At 29.3% G+C, this 14229-nt stretch overlaps 1 protein-coding gene and 1 long non-coding RNA gene across 2 annotated transcripts; both read left to right on the plus strand.

The window, feature by feature from the left end:
• Positions 1-7995: 7995 nt before the first annotated feature.
• LOC111878202 (protein SRC2 homolog) lies at positions 7996-9211 on the plus strand. The gene is made up of 2 exons (XM_023874706.3): positions 7996-8153; positions 8620-9211. The coding sequence occupies exons 1-2, from the start codon at positions 8064-8066 to the stop codon at positions 9013-9015; spliced, it is 486 nt and encodes a 161-aa protein (XP_023730474.1). The 5' UTR covers positions 7996-8063; the 3' UTR covers positions 9016-9211.
• Positions 9212-12532: 3321 nt separating this feature from the next.
• LOC111878203 (uncharacterized) lies at positions 12533-13200 on the plus strand. The gene is made up of 2 exons (XR_006185739.2): positions 12533-12651; positions 12747-13200. It is a non-coding gene; the product is annotated as an uncharacterized LOC111878203 (long non-coding RNA).
• The last annotated feature ends 1029 nt before the right edge of the window (positions 13201-14229 follow it).

Raw genomic sequence — 14229 nt, forward strand, 5'->3', positions numbered from 1 at the left:
GCCCTTCAGCCCAAGAGACAAGACCAACAAAGGAGGGCGGTGGTTGGACAGCCCGTTGTGCAGTAGAAAACATCTCTAAAGTGGGACCAAGACCGCATAAAAACCAATGAGTTTTGTCCATAGAATCGACTGGATGACCAGTAGATGTCAATTGATCACAGAGAGATTTAATTTTTTTTGGCAAAAACAGAGATAGATGAGGTACGTTTCTTCAATTGGCGTAGAGAATCACGCAAGTTTTGTGTACTTTTAGATGAGTGATGGCTGTAAGCCCTTTCTAGAGTGGTCCAGAGGTCTCGAGAAGTTGTGATGCCAATAACTTCAGCCATGGCTTCCTCGGTTAGAGAAGATTGAAGAAGAAGCATGACTATTTGATCTTTTTCGAGCCAGGAGATGTAGGCCAGATTAGGGGATTCCTTCCCATCGACTGTGATTGTTTGAGAGAGGGAAGGAGAAGTACCGTCCACATGAGGGAGGAGTTTTTGATGAGAGAGGAGTGGATAAACTTGATTCTTCCACATAAGATAATTGGTAGAGGTAAGTTTAATAATGAGCATGTGAAGAAGAGTAGTCATGGATAGTTCGGCAGCCATGGATCTTGATTGAAGAAGCGAGAAGAAGAAGAAGAAGAGAGGTGTGGGTAGGGTTGAGAAAAAGAAGGATTGGCTATGTTAGGCTGATGCCATATGAGAAATATATTGTCGATTGTTATTATTAATTTGCACAAAGTATTACAGCTAGATATATACACAAATAAAGGATTTACAAAGGAAACAAATTAACTTAAATAGATAAAAGATAATCTATCTTTTATCGTTAACAAAACTTATATCTAGGGGTGTCAAAAAAACCCGAATCCGATCAACCCGACCCAACCCGAACCCGAATAAGGTAATTAGGGTCGGGTTTAATAGGGTTAGAACTCTTAATTGGGTTATTCGGGTTAACTCGACTAACCCGAATTATTATTAGGGTCGGGTTTAGGGTTGATTTTTTCAAAACAATTCGGGTTTCGGGTCAACCCGAATAACCCGATTAAGAATTTATTACCAAAATTTTTTTACTGCGTTAAATGAAATGACATAACTTTCCTCTCTTCTTAATGCAGTACAGTTGTGTTGTAACAGTTTTACGAATTTTATTCACTGTTTACATTACTAATATGGTAAAAGAAACTCCAAAAATTTATATCGTATACCAACTTTACAATTTAAGTCCCTATACATGTGGATTATGTATTAAAATAGCACAACATAAATTCATCTTACATTTCAACCTCAACCCGATTAACCCAACCCTACAAACCCGAAACCCGATTAACCCAAACCCGACTAACCCGTACCTTATTAGGGTCGGGTTTCGGGTGAATATTTTTTCTAAAAAAACCCGACTAACCCGACCCGTTTAACCCGAAACCCGATCGGGTTAACCCGATTAACAACCCTACTTATATCAATATTTATCATAAAAAAATATTGATTGTTGTCGGTACGATTAAGCATGTGTGTACTCTATAGTTCTTTCATGTCACAACAATATGGCAGAAAGAGGTGTTAGTGACCATTAAAGATGAAAATGTAAGATATAATTTAAGAATATTATATAAAGTGTAAATTGTATATTTGTGATATTTATTTCTATGAAAAATATGTTGTTTGATTGCTAGGTTACATATCTGTTTTTTTTTTTTTTTTTTTTTTTTTTTTTTTTTTTTTTTTTTTTTTTGTAATTTGATTTTGACAAGTTTGATCTAAATTTGATAATTGAAGCATGTATGAAAGATGTGTGCTAACGATTTTGAATTTATAATGCCCTCCAAAAACCAACCGTAGCCTTACAGACCACTCCCTCATATCTCAGTAGGTCTTAGCATTTCCCCAAATTCAGCTACAAGAAGTCATGGATGCACTTCTTGAATCAATCCACTAAACTGAATTTCATTTGTTAGTTGGATGTAGTGACCAAAATACAAGCTTTGTGAAATTTCATTATAATTTATTAGTTATTTTTTTGTAATAATTTCTTTAAGCGAAAGATATGTATATGTGATTGGGCGTAGACTGAAAAATCATATTTTAATTCTTATAAGGAATAAATACTTTAGAAATTGACCAAATTACTTGTCTAAATTTGATGTTTATGGTTATGGCAATGCACTTTAATTGTAACATTTATCGATTTTTTTGCAGGTTGCTGGTATATATAATAACTTATTGTTGCTTTTGGTTTTACAGGGCCAATATGAAAAGAGCCATGAGAGCCTCCATGAGGGTTGGTACACCGAACATAGTCAATTCATAAAACTACTACACAACATGTTTTAATCAAGAAGTCACATCATGTCGTGATAAAACAAAGATCATGTGGATCATTTATGTTAAAAATTACTGTATTAAAAAACCAAATTGCTCTAATATAAATATTTAATATTTTTATTTAACAAGTTTGGTTCAAAACTCTAAAAATGAATCTAACTAACATTTTTTTTATTAAAGTTTCACTTAAGACAATGCCACCTATTAATGTGATATGTATTTAATTTATGTTCCCCACATTTAACACGGGTCATAATCTAGTTGTTATAAGATATGAAACTGACATACCTATTTTATAGGATTGTTAATTGATTTAACTATCTTACCGTAATTATCTATATTGATAAAATTTCTATTATACCCTTATCAAATGATTGGTGTAGAATTGGTGACACATTCACACAATATTTATGGTTATATATGATCCTAACTCATATATATATATATATATATATATATATATATATGTATATATATATATTACATTTAAATAATATATATATTTAAATATTAATGGAATCTAATTTCTTTCGTATTTGCAATATTTCGTATCAATGTATTCCTTCTGTATTCATATGTGGTTAGTTTGCATTTGGAGTGACCTAATCAAAAAAGAAAAAAAAACACATGCTGCCATTTTTAGATACTTATGAGTTACGAATGAATAATGCATCCAATTTGTATGAATGTTTTCATTTTTCAATTTTATTTCGGTGTTAATGAATTTATGAATTTATATTGAAAATATTTTTTCTTATATTAATTACTTTAATCACTTTATGACTTTATGTTGAAAAAAAACCTCATTTTTTAAAATGTGTTGCTTATTTTATAAATGGGTTGTATGAGTTGGATTCGCCACATTAACTTGTGAACCCGCAAACTCATATACTTAAATGGGTTATATGGGTTGAGTTGGGTTGAAGTTTCCAACCCACTAACCTATGACCCGCCAACCCATATATTATATGGGTTGGGTTGGATTTATGTTTTCTGACCCGCCAACCCACCATCCTATGACCCTCCAACCCAAACCAACCTGATTTCCAGGCCTATATCACAATATTCATATATTTTAAATTTTGTTTGGTAATACTTCTATTTGTATAATATATTTTAGATATTAAACATATAGGATTTGTTAAAATTGGAATTATTAAGACATTCAAATTATATTTTGTACGAGATTATGATCAAAGTTTACGTAATGTAAATTCCATCCGGTTAATTTTAACATATTAAACTAATAAATGGGATAACAATACCCGTTGCTATACTACAAACCCATAGGTATTTATTAATTGAGTACTTGACAGAACGAGATCGAGTGTGAGATGTAACTATACATACAAACTATATATTTTGCATTTTTTCCCTTTTAGACTTAAAACATTTTATTTCAAAATAAACCAAACTTTTGGTTTATTCCAGCAAATATCTTATATTTTGCATTTTTCTGTTTTAAAATTAAAACTGAAAAAAAAAACTCAACTTTAACATATTCCTTATTATTCCATTAGTGGAATCTATTACCAATATATAATTTGAATTATTAAGACATTCGAATTATATTTTGTACAAGATTATGATCAAAGTGTACGTAATGTAAATTCCATCCGATTAATTTTAACATATTAAACTAATAAATGGGATAACAATACCCGTAGCTATACATACAAACCGATAGGTATTTATTAGTCGAGTACTTGACAGAACGAGATCGAGTGTAAGATGTAACTATACATAAAAACTATATATTTTGCATTTTTTTCCCTTTTAGACTTAAAACATTTTATTTCAAAATAAACCAAACTTTTGGTTTATTCCCGCAAATATCTTATATTTTGCATTTTTCTGTTTTAAAATTAAAACTAAAAAAAACTCAACTTTAACATATTCCTTATTATTCCATTAGTGGAATCTATTACCAATATGTAGCTCTTTATCCCTCTACCTTATGTGCGTCTTAAGCATCAACATATCATATATGTACCAACATCATGGCTAAACTACTACGAATTTTGTTTAGATTACTTAGGCTAATAAGCAATCTATTTTCGATTCGTATTTTACGACACGTTTTGCCTTATAGGGCTGAATGCAATGCTTTAAATAGTTATAACTTCTCCATACGAAGTAATATTTAAGCATTTTATATATTTGTAGAATTCGTATTGATGTTTTCTACATGTTTATGATGATTACACCAACCTCACTCTATAACACAGCCTTGCTGGAGCGTTTTAGTACCTCACCTTCACTCAACCAGATATCTCATATGCAGTTCTAACATATATGCTTCCATGTAGCATGAAAACATGTACTATGCTATGTTCAAGTTCATTTTGATTATGGTCTTACACTTTATAGTACTCATTCCACATGTCTTACATCATACACTAATTCCAATGAAAGCTGAAGAATAAGGTTCTAAATCCCACATATGGAAAAAGGTTTTGAATCCAAATCGAGATAACCGACCCACTTCGTGTCAGTACATGCGGTGAGACATATAGAAGGAGTATTATATAGTATAAGACCATAATCAAGAGGATTTTGAACATGTCATAGTACATGCCTTTAAAGCTACCATTTGAGATTCATGACGTTCATACATTTGGAAGCATATCTGATGAACTACATATAAGATATCTGATCGGGTAAATGTGAGGTATTATAACGCTCCAACAAGGGTGCAATATAGAGTAGGGTTGAATTGTTCATAATTGGTACCTGTTTTCATTTTTATCGATGAGAGGAGGAGTAGGTTTGGAAGATGACATTCCAGCTCGTTCTAGTAACTCCGAAACATATTTCTTTTAAAATAAAAACACACTCGCATGGCAGGAAACAATGACACCGAGAAAATAGCTAAGAGGTACAAGATTCTTCATTACAAATTCAAGTGTAGATTTAGCTACGACTTTGATAAGAAGGTGATTTGTCGATGTTTAGGATACACATGAGTTAAAGGATATATGATTATCTGTTGGTAACCAATATAATTAATAAAATAACAAGGAATATATAAAATTTGACTGTTTTTTTTAATTTTAATTTAGGCCTAAAAGAGAAAATATGCAAAATGTAGAGCATCTTACTCTAATAAATGAAGATTTTTTTTTCTCATTTATCACACTCTTATTCAATTTGCTAAATGTCATTTTATGGTTATTTTGAATTAATTTTTTTCCACATGTCATTTTATAAGTTCTTGTATTTTATTAAATTTTATATAATATTTTAATGTAATAATTGCAATAAATATAGTAATAAATGAATATCAATTTCACTAATCAACTTACCTTTTAATTTCAAATTTCCCAAAATTAATACTCATTAGTTTCTTTTGTTTATTTATTTAAATTATCTATTTAAATTTAAAAGATAAAAAACTTTTTCATTATAGTAACTTGTTTATAATCCGTAAGAAACACAGTTGTAAAATTAATTAAACTTTCATACTAAAAATTTAAAATTATCAATCAATTATTTCAAATAAATTATTTTAAATAAATTATTAATTAAGAGATATTTTTTTAGTTATATAAAATTATAATCGTTGAATTAAATAAATATATGAAATTATATCAATCTATAATATATATTCATTTTTTTTATTATTTATTCTAATGTTATTAATTTAATGTAATTAGAGTGTGAAATTTAAAATCTAAAATTTGAAATGAAGAATCAATTATTAATTTAACTAGTTTATAACCCGTTGGAACCACGGTTATAAAATTAATTAAATTTTCATAGTAAAAACTGAAAATTATTAATCCATTATTTTAAATAAATTATTAATTAAAAGATATTTTTTTAGTTGTATAAAATTATACGTTGATTTAAATAAGTATGTGACCTTATAATTTGTATTAATTTTATTTTAGCTTTTATTTTAATGCTATTTAATTTAATGTAATTAGAGAGAAAATTTAAATTTTGAAATTTGAAATTGATAGTCAATAAATGGACATATGACATGACATTAATTATGAGGCCTAATAAGGTGACACATGACAAAAGGACAATCAACCTAGTTTTTTTATTAAAATAAGGATGTAATTAGAGTGAGAAATTTAAAATTTAAAATTTGAAATGGAGAATTAATAGGTTTACATGTTACATGATATGTAACATATAATATTATCTAGGTTATAACCCGTGAAAATCATAGTCATTATATTTAAAATTTTTATATAAATAAAAAAATATAATTAATGTCAAAAAAATCAAGACATCGTCGATTGTAAGTAATTATGAATATGTTAAGTAAAATAAACATAATAATTTTATTAAGATATGATTTTGTATTTTCAAAATTTGAATTGAATTTGATTTGCTACAAAAAAAAAAATAATAAAATACAATGTTTTGAAAACCGGACCGGACATTGAACCGGCCGTCATACCGGTTCGATGGTTCAAGTGGTCGAACCGGTTGGATTGGACCTAAAAACCGGATAAAACCGTGTATATATATATATATATATATATATATATATATATATATATATATATATATATATATATATATATATATATATATATATATATATATATATATATACATATAATCCATACAATTTATTTCCTTTACATGCATCTTACAAACTAATTTGCAAAAATAATCTATTATTTTAATCGTACATTTAACTATTTCTAATTAGAACAAAAGAATAGTTACATGGTATCGTATAAATATTATCATTATATATTTATATGTATATATAATATGTACATCAGTACTTATATGAGTTTGAAGAAAAAAATATGCATCATTGATACGAATTAGAGGAAAAATAAAAAAGCAAGAAGAGAATATGTAAGTGGTTAATCTTTTTTGCCTTGTATTTGTCCCACACCGGTGGGTAAACGAAAGAAGAGGCAGATGGTCCCTTATATAAAACATGTGATGGTGGTTTTGTTTAAATAACATAAGAGTGCATTCGGTTTTTTAAATCGGGTCTTCACCTTGTGAAAAGGTTTAAATAACATAAGAGTGCATTCGGTTTTTTAAATCGGGTCTTCACCTTGTGAAAAGGTTTAAATAACATAAGAGTGCATTCGGTTTTTTAAATCGGGTCTTCACCTTGTGAAAAGCCCAAGTATTTTTTTAATTAGACCGCTTTTCTTTGGTTGAACCAGGCCGGTTTGACCGGTTTTCTATTGAACTGTTCAGTTTTTCCGGTTCATAAACATCCGGTTTTTAGCCAATAAAAGACTGGTAACCTGACTAGTTTCCGGTTGAACCGGCCGGTCTGGTCCGGTTTCGAAAACAGTGATAAAAAACATATAAAAATGTCACTTGTCAAACAAACATTATAAAAAAAAACTCACACAGGTAGAGGTAGATGAGGTTAGGATAAGAAGATTTATTATTTTTCTTATTTTTTTATAAATTCAAAGTTATTAAATATTTTGATATTTATATTTAACTTTTTTTAAATTAACATATATAATAAAAGGTCTCACTGTTAGTTTTATGAAATAAACTCAATACTAAGCGGCACCGGACCAAAAAAAAAAATTTGTGGAATAAATAAGTCTTTACACCATACAAGAAGTCAAGAGCTAGGAACATAAAATTGGATTCTCTCTCTTCATTTATAAGTCTACGCTTAAAATTCAAAAGTCTTCTCAATATTTAAACTCGATAAATCCTCTATAGTTTATATACTCTATACCCTCTCCCTCTCTCTCTTTCTCATATATTTAAACTCATCCTCTATGGTCTATACTCAAAATGGAGTGCAGGAAGCTCGAGTTGACCATTAATTCTGCACATGATTTACGAGAAGTGAGAAGAATTTTCAAGATGAAAGTTTACGCGAAGGTAATGATTTCAGTTAATTTTCTTGTATTTGACCCCAGAAAAATGAAGATAACGTTATTCAGGAAATAATATATACCCGAGGTGTGATTCATGATCCGGCGTAGCAGAACATAAAACTTGCACGAGTACCCGATCTTCAAGATTTTCTGTAGTTCAGTCAATTACAATAAACGGATAGGAGCAATTAAACATACTTATCATTTCTTATATATGCTTGTTACTATAATTTTAATCTAGTGATAATAGAGAAAAGAAAAGGGGTGAAGACTGAAGAGTAATCCACACGCATCATTTGTTGTTAAGTTTTTAATGTTAAACTCATACATGGTTTATCGTTACTAACGTGGCGTCAACTTAGACATTTATGCTGACAGAGATCTTTAATTAATATCTTTCACCATTAATATCTCAAATCTCCACCTTAATCAAGAAACTTTTCTTTACACCTTAAAAAATTTGATTATAGGTAGTTATCGGGGGTAACAAGACATTGGAGAAGCGAACTCCAGTAGACAAGCATGGCCAGACCAACCCGGCATGGCATAATACCATGAACTACACTATAACTGAGTCATGGTTACAACACCATGGCACCATGCTCGTAATTAAGCTCTATTGTAAGCGAAAGCTTGGGGATAGATACATAGGAGAAGTTTACCAGTCGTTGAAACAACTCTATGATCATGCATATCCACTGGGTGGCAGTGCGGTGATGTGTTTCCCGGTGCAGATGGGCTCCGCAGAGTCACAAGGTCAAATTTGTTTCTCGTATAAGTTCGGTGAGAAGGTGACCATTGAGAAGCTAATGCTTGCAGAAAGCATCGCTTCTTTTTTACTAACTGGACCTTCTGCTGCAACCTGATGGATGGATCCCAACCCTAGTACATATCTACAACGAGTGAATGTGTTGAAAGGTTTTTTTTTGGGAACATAAGTAGTTAAAGTAGACATTTTGGAATACTATCTTTTTTTTTGGATCATGTAAAAATATTGATAACGTACTAATTATAGATTGTTAAGCTTTTGTTGCATAACTATTATGTTGATATTGTTGGAAATTTTAGTATAAATATTTATATTTTTACTAATTTTGGACCCTAACACCTGTCATAAGTCTAAGGCTGTCATTGGAGGCCTCTGAACATTACTAGAATTAGACTTAATATATAATTTTTTATTTTTTTATTTAACCAGTTTAAATGGTATTATAATTTATGAAAGATCATAACCATAATAATAATAAATTTAATGTATATATAGCAATGAATGTTTCAAATCACCATAAGGCTAGCAGGACTGGTAACACTCTTGGCATCTTGTCACATAAGTATTTTTAATGTCACATCATTTTTCTTTTTTTTACACTTACATTTAACATTTGGTAAGGAGTGGTAACACTCTTAGCACTCAATTTTTTGTATTTTTTTCTAATTTAATTTAATATATATATATATATATATATATATATATATATATATATATATATATATATATATATATTAATTAAATTAAATTAGAAAAAAAAATACAAAAAATTGAGTGCTAAGAGTGTTACCACTCCTTACCAAATATATATATATATATATATATATATATATATATATATATATATATATATATATATATATTGAAAATGTTTTTTTTTTTTATTATAAAGCTGATACCATGTTAATAATCATAAATGAATCAATTATTAAAATGTATTTTCCAAAATACCATGTTAATTATTAAAATGCATTTCTCAAAATACCATTTACATTTAATACGTTTGGTTTCTTGTGTCGGATGCGGTAAAGTTTTTTAATAGATTACAACGGATCATGGATCGTAATGTTATATCCCCTGGATTTTCAGATGTATTTTTTAAACGGATTAGCTTTACTATACAAAAAGGCTTAACGACACAACTTATTGGCCGTTTGTCATTTCACTAATTATACGATGATAATTAAATGAGCAATGAATGGATTTCCGTGTTTATGAATAAAAAAATGATAAATAACATCTTACATTAGAATTTTTAGCCTTTTTAAACTATCAAAATAAAATGGTTTAACAATAAAAATAATTAAAATAAGTTTTGAAAAAGGAAATGAACGTAAGATGTTATATTGGTCAAAAAATGAAAGTAAAATGACATTTTATCATTCATTCAGACAATCATGGGTTGAATCAAAACTTACATTTTTAACCATTTACAAATAGCAAATTAATAGTTTCAAATGACAAACACCAAATAACAAACATATACATTTATTGAAAATTTACAAAGAATAATCTTTTCTTAATATTTACAGTTTTATGTTTTGGGTATAAGAATAAGATAAAACCGAAAGCAAATAAATATAAGACATACATATAAAACAAACCATAAACAGTGAATTCTAATCAGATCTGTATGCTAATATAGTTGTATGCTCATTTATTTTTATTTATTTTAAGAAAAACAGTCACACAGTTGTGTGCTCGTCCAAGTCAGAACATATATACATCAGACATTGCTCAAAATCCAAAACGAATAGATAATCAAGAATAAGAGGTTAAGTTACAAAGTTCTCAGTGGAAATGATTTAAAATCCTAAAGGTGTGATTAGGGTGAGTGAAGGCTAAAAGAAGGATGATTTTAGCATACCCTATTTATACTAAACTAATTAGACAACCATACCCTATTTATACTAATCTAATTAGAATCCTAAACTAACTCAAAACCTTAAATTAGGAAAGTTTTCCCAAAATACCTCTGGGACCAAAATTGTCCCCGTTTCTGAATTAACCTAACAAGTGATTAGCCACAAGTACACAACTACAGCTCTTAACCACATTGCCCACTTCATAGGATGTGATTGGGCATGTACTCAGCCATAAGTAGCCTTTCATCATTTTCACAGCAGCAACCAAGGAGATTAGCCACCATATTAAAACTTAACTGCAACTTCTAAAGCATCAACAAGGGTTTTTTTCTTTGGAACTCCATTGATGTTAATCTTGATGTCTGTAAGTGTCAACCTCTTGAAGTTCATTTGGCCTCTTACCATGTCAGGAGCATCAACAAGTGTCTATTAATCAAATCAAAATAGAGGTAATTAAGACATGAGCATCTATAGCACATTACATGTTTCTTTGAATCCATATAATAGAAGCCACAAGACATGATCACATGGAGCATCTCCAATTCCTAATCTTAGTATTTTGTTACAACCAATTTCAAGCATTTTGAATAGATTTCATTTGAATTACACAGTGGTATTCTCATAGAGGCAAATGATCGAACACATGGTGTGCACAGGAAAATAACAACAGATAGCCATAGCCATAGAAGTAAATCTGAAGCTTAATGATTTGAACAGGTTTTTTAAAATTTCGGTATTTGAGCTATTTATGTATATAGCCATGGAAGCAATCAAGACTCACAAAACTTGTTATAGCCATGGAAGTAATCAAGACTCACAAATGAACTGGATTTGTTACCTGTATTGCGTAGATGCACAGATTCACAGATAGACCAAACACACACACATCAGATACTGTATTTAAAGATGAAGATGAAATAAAAGTCAGGAGTGAAGATGAAAATCAACATTAACAACAAAAAAAATTAACCGATTTAACTCATAGATTCAATAATCAGAAAAAAAATCGGACCAATCATATTCGTTCTCTCTTTATCTTTCTTCTTGCCAACACAGTGACGAGTCTCCGGTGGCGAGCCCCCTAGCGAGGGCTAGGGGGCGGTGTTCCAGGTTGCTTAACGAGTTTGGTGAGGGTATTTGGCGACCCCACTCCGCTTAGCCTAATATGAATGTGGTGTATATATGATAAAGAATCTATATATTATAAAACCGTATCTATACATATGGACTAAATAGAATAAAAACCATATATATATATATATATATATATATATATATATATATATATATATATATATATATAATAGTTCCATAGAGAACCATAATTATTGTTTCTTCAAGGAAACAAAACTTTTTTTTTCAATTTCTAAAGCTTATTCTTTATCGAAAAAAATCTAAAAATATCTAAATTCATATATTAACATTGTAAACGTGAAAAATATTTTTCGGATTCACCGTGTGAATCCGGATTCACGTTGTGAATTTTCAAAAATTCACATTGTCAATTTGACGTAAAAAAAATTCGAATTTTATATCATTGGAAAAAGGATAAAAAGTTATGAATTTCTTTATTTTTAGTTTTTTTTGATAAAAAAAAAATAAGTTCTAAAAGTTGAAAAAAAGATTGGTTCATTAGTTCCTTGGTTAATTATAGTTCTCTATTGAACCTCACCCTTTATATCTTTATATCTTAATATACATATTTGGTCAAAGGTTGAAAATTAAGAAGTACAAGCCATTACAACATCATGTACAATGACTTAATGATGTGAAATCCAATCCGGTCTCTGCAGATATCTCTCAAATCTCCCCCGCCTTCCCCTATATCTTATCTTTCTTCGGGACTTTACATCCTCCAATTTCTCCAAGTTATTTTACTCTCTCAAAATGCTTGATGTGTCATTCTTTTATTAATGTTGGTTTACCTGTTTCATATTAACAGAAGGCTTATGGTTTCCTGTAGGTTTAAGAAAACATGATGCCTTCTCTTCCCCACTAGAAATGCTTTCCCAGGTAAAAAACATCTATATATTCTTTTTTGTTTAACGTGTTTGTATGATTAAGGAGGGGTTTGTTCCGTTTCAGTTTCATTATCCTCATTTCATTCAAACTTTGGTTTGACCCCTTCTAAAAAATCTCTCTAATTATCTGGAGCCATTTCAAATTTCATCATTATCCTCATAAATCTTCTTCCCCCATCTGTGGTTCTATTTCTAAAAACAGGGACCGATGATCTTCACCATTCTATGTTGTAGTGTCGAGAAGAAATTTTGAGCCTGGTGGATCGTTGATGTAATGTTTGAATTCTATTTTAATATGTTTTTTCCAGTTTTCGCTAATTTTGATAAGCCTTTTAATGTAAGGTTTGCATTCTCTGTTACATGGTTTAGCTTGAATATTAATATCTTATTTATATATCTACATGGGAAGAGGAGTAGTAGATTTACAAGCTGCAGGCTATGTATGTTTTTAGTGTTAAAAGTTGAATTCATGAGGCACATCATGCACACCATGTGTTTGATAAGAATTCCCAATCAGTATTTAATTGTCAATATAAATTATAAACCTATTTTTTATGTTTTTTTGATGCAGATATGTTATAGGGAACTACATTGCTGAGAAATCAGCAGCACTCATTAAAATCCCACACTTGATTTATTTGGCTTAAGTTAACAACCATTATTTTCATCTATTACTATTTACTACCATACTTTACTAGATATACTTTAGTAGATGGAGAAATCACATAAGTTTCATTTTACGAATCAAAAAAAGATATGGAAAAAAAGAAGAAATGAAGGGTCTATTAAGGTTGCTTGTATGTTTTGGTGTAGAAATATGAATAAATGGCAAATTGGTCTCTTTTTGGTTTATGTTGCAAGTTATATGTCTATTCAAGGTTTTATTGTTTTAGGTTGATTTCGTTGTTCGAATTAGTCAAAGTAAGAGAATTGAATTGTAATGTCGTCTTTTTTATTACAAATTCAACAAGGAAAGAACTATGTCGAGTGAGAAAGTATAATATATTCTAGAGTGATTGTTATTCATCATGCAAGAATGTTGGTAAAAGATGGAGAATAAAATAGGCATCCATAAACTAAAAAACGAAGCATATTTAATGAAGTGGTTTTTTTTTTCTTATTACAGTGGAAGATCTTTGTCTCATATAATATTTGACCTTATAAAACTTTTTTTTTTCATTTAAGACTCCATTGTTGACCACCCAATTGAACCATAAAATATCGGAAGTAACTAATTTGCCTTCATATTTTTTTTATATATAAGTATCATGATTAATAATAACATATGTTATATATCAAATATTTCCTAATAATCATAAAGATAAAAAATATAAAAAAAGATTTACATCATTATTTTGATTTCATTTTAAGAATTTTACCCTATATAAGATATATCATAATAACTACTAATGAATAATAAAAAAT

This window comes from Lactuca sativa, chromosome 8 (assembly GCF_002870075.4).
Source record: "Lactuca sativa cultivar Salinas chromosome 8, Lsat_Salinas_v11, whole genome shotgun sequence".
NCBI classification, from domain to species: Eukaryota; Viridiplantae; Streptophyta; class Magnoliopsida; order Asterales; family Asteraceae; genus Lactuca; species Lactuca sativa.

Bases quoted from the DNA above. Each gene is read 5' to 3' on its own strand.
- LOC111878202 (XM_023874706.3), top strand. From the start codon at position 8,064: ATGGAGTGCAGGAAGCTCGAGTTGACCATTAATTCTGCACATGATTTA. The intron at 8,154-8,619 runs GTAATGATTTCA...ATTTGATTATAG, and splicing joins AGATGAAAGTTTACGCGAAG to GTAGTTATCGGGGGTAACAA.